This window comes from Microtus ochrogaster, chromosome 16, assembly GCF_000317375.1.
Source record: "Microtus ochrogaster isolate Prairie Vole_2 chromosome 16, MicOch1.0, whole genome shotgun sequence".
Taxonomy (NCBI): Eukaryota; Metazoa; Chordata; class Mammalia; order Rodentia; family Cricetidae; genus Microtus; species Microtus ochrogaster.
The window spans coordinates 23,314,606-23,316,560 of record NC_022018.1 but is presented as its reverse complement, the minus strand read 5'-3'; the positions used below and the strand labels follow the sequence as shown (position 1 = coordinate 23,316,560).

Here is a 1,955-nt window from a genome sequence, read left to right as displayed (position 1 = left end):
AGAGCAATCAGGGTTCCCTGACCTGTGGGAAGTCCAAGGACCGCCCACCTCCATCCCTTACTAGCCCTGTTCCTTTTTTAATCCCTCGCTAAGTTAGAGTGCTTGGCCCTCCCAGGGGCTTTGTGTGGTCGTCTCCCTCGCCCCTCCATTGGCTCAGTTAGTCTTTCCTCTCTCTGAGACTGTGGTAGTAAGCCTTCTCACTGGCTGCCTCACATTGCTAGTCCTTCCCCCACGACCTTAAACTTGTGCCGTCCTGGTAGTCCCCGTTACAGTCCCCACCACCACCCTGGGACCACAGCTGCGTTTCCTCCTTGTTTTAGCTTGCTTTTCTTTTGCTGTGATAAAACACAGACTCAAAGCAACTTGGCGAGCAAAGGATTTATTTTATCTTACTGCTTACAGTTATTATCAATGGAAGCTAAGACAGGAACAAAAGCAGAGACCGTGGAGGGGTGCTGTTTACTGACTTGCTCTCCGTGGCTAGTTCAGTTTGCTGTCTTATACAGCCCAGGGCCACCTGCCCAAGAGCACTGCCCACAGTGGGATGGCCCCTCCCATGTCAACCACAGGCCAATCTGATGGAGGTACTTCCTCAATATGGTTCCCTCTTCTCAGGTGACTCTAGTTTGTGTCAAAGTGAAGAAAAATCTACCCAGCTCTCCTTATCAAAATTTTCACCCATCCTTATCACTGGCTTCCCCTTGTGTTCCGCACCCCACCCATGCTAATCTCCTGTAGCTCTTTGCCTTCTCGTTCGCTTCCTGCCCTGACACATTTCCCTTTGTCTTACATAGAAACTCTTTTCCTACTTCCTCCTCTCCCTCCCTCACATGACAGCCAGCCAGTTGGTTCTTCATTTGTGATGCCAGAGTATTTGAGTTTATTCACCTCAGTGTTCTGAAATTGTGTGTACCTGCTTTTTGTCTGCTACGCCTCTTAAAGGACATGAGAGTCCTAGGTGTTTTTGTGCTTCTGGTGCCTGGCCTAGTGCTCGGCACAGATGGACGTTTTATGCTGGTGTATATCATTGTTCATGGAACAATACTTAGAGGGAGGTGTAGTGGGCGGCTGAATTGTTCTGTCAAATATTTTTTTGAGATGACAACCACTTTGTATGGCTGTCAGTGGCCAAGTTAATGTTCATGGAACCACAGTCAGCTGACTCATCCACAGAGTGAGCACTAAGGTGGAGAATGGATATCATCCTACCTCCATTGGAGGAGTATGGTCACTTGTGTGGCTCCCATTGGCAGAGCTCATGGTCATAGAGCAGTCTACAGTCTGGAGTCTCAGCAGCTGGACCAGCACTGAGAGTGTGTACAGTGGCATCCTACCTTCACTGAGAAGCTGGGCAGCCTGTGTTGTATATAGTCCTAGCTTATTTATGAAGTTTGGACCCAACAACAGAATAATGGAGTAGTGTATGAACTCTTCATGCTGTTTTGAGGATTGAATGAGATGACATAATGCATAACACTAAGTAATACTTAATAACTGTTGACAGAATTTGCATTAGTCCCTTTTTTCTGGATACTTTCTATGAAATCTGATTCTCACACTAATTATGAACATGTCTATGCATAAACTAACATATTAAAAAATACTCAATTGCATTTTTTCTCTCCAAAGATTCATTCATTGTACTGATGATTCTCCAGATCCTTGTATAGAATACGAGGTAAGCATCTTTTGCCTTTTATGACACTAAGAATCCTGGTCAAATGTCATGAACTAGTGCTGCTTATTTGTAAATGAATAAAAAAAATTTTGGACTAATTTCTCTGGGAACTTAGAAACACTAAATTTTTAAACTTCAGAAATTTTTCATACATATAGAAGAATATGTATTGTTCAGGTGGGGCATGGTGGTGCACACCTTTAATACCAGCAGAGGCAGGCAGACCGCTGAGTTCAAGGCCAACCTGGTCTGCAAAGCAATCTTCAAGCTAGTCAAT

General features: G+C 44.7%; 1 protein-coding gene across 1 annotated transcript in view; it reads left to right on the top strand.

The window, feature by feature from the left end:
- The window catches only part of Cdc123 (cell division cycle 123), a 45,510-nt gene that overhangs the window by 21,890 nt on the left and 21,665 nt on the right, over window positions 1-1,955 (top strand). The window contains exon 7 of the mRNA XM_005354860.3: window positions 1,630-1,678. Within this exon, the coding sequence (XP_005354917.1) occupies window positions 1,630-1,678 (49 nt within the window). The remainder of the gene's footprint in view (window positions 1-1,629; window positions 1,679-1,955) is intronic.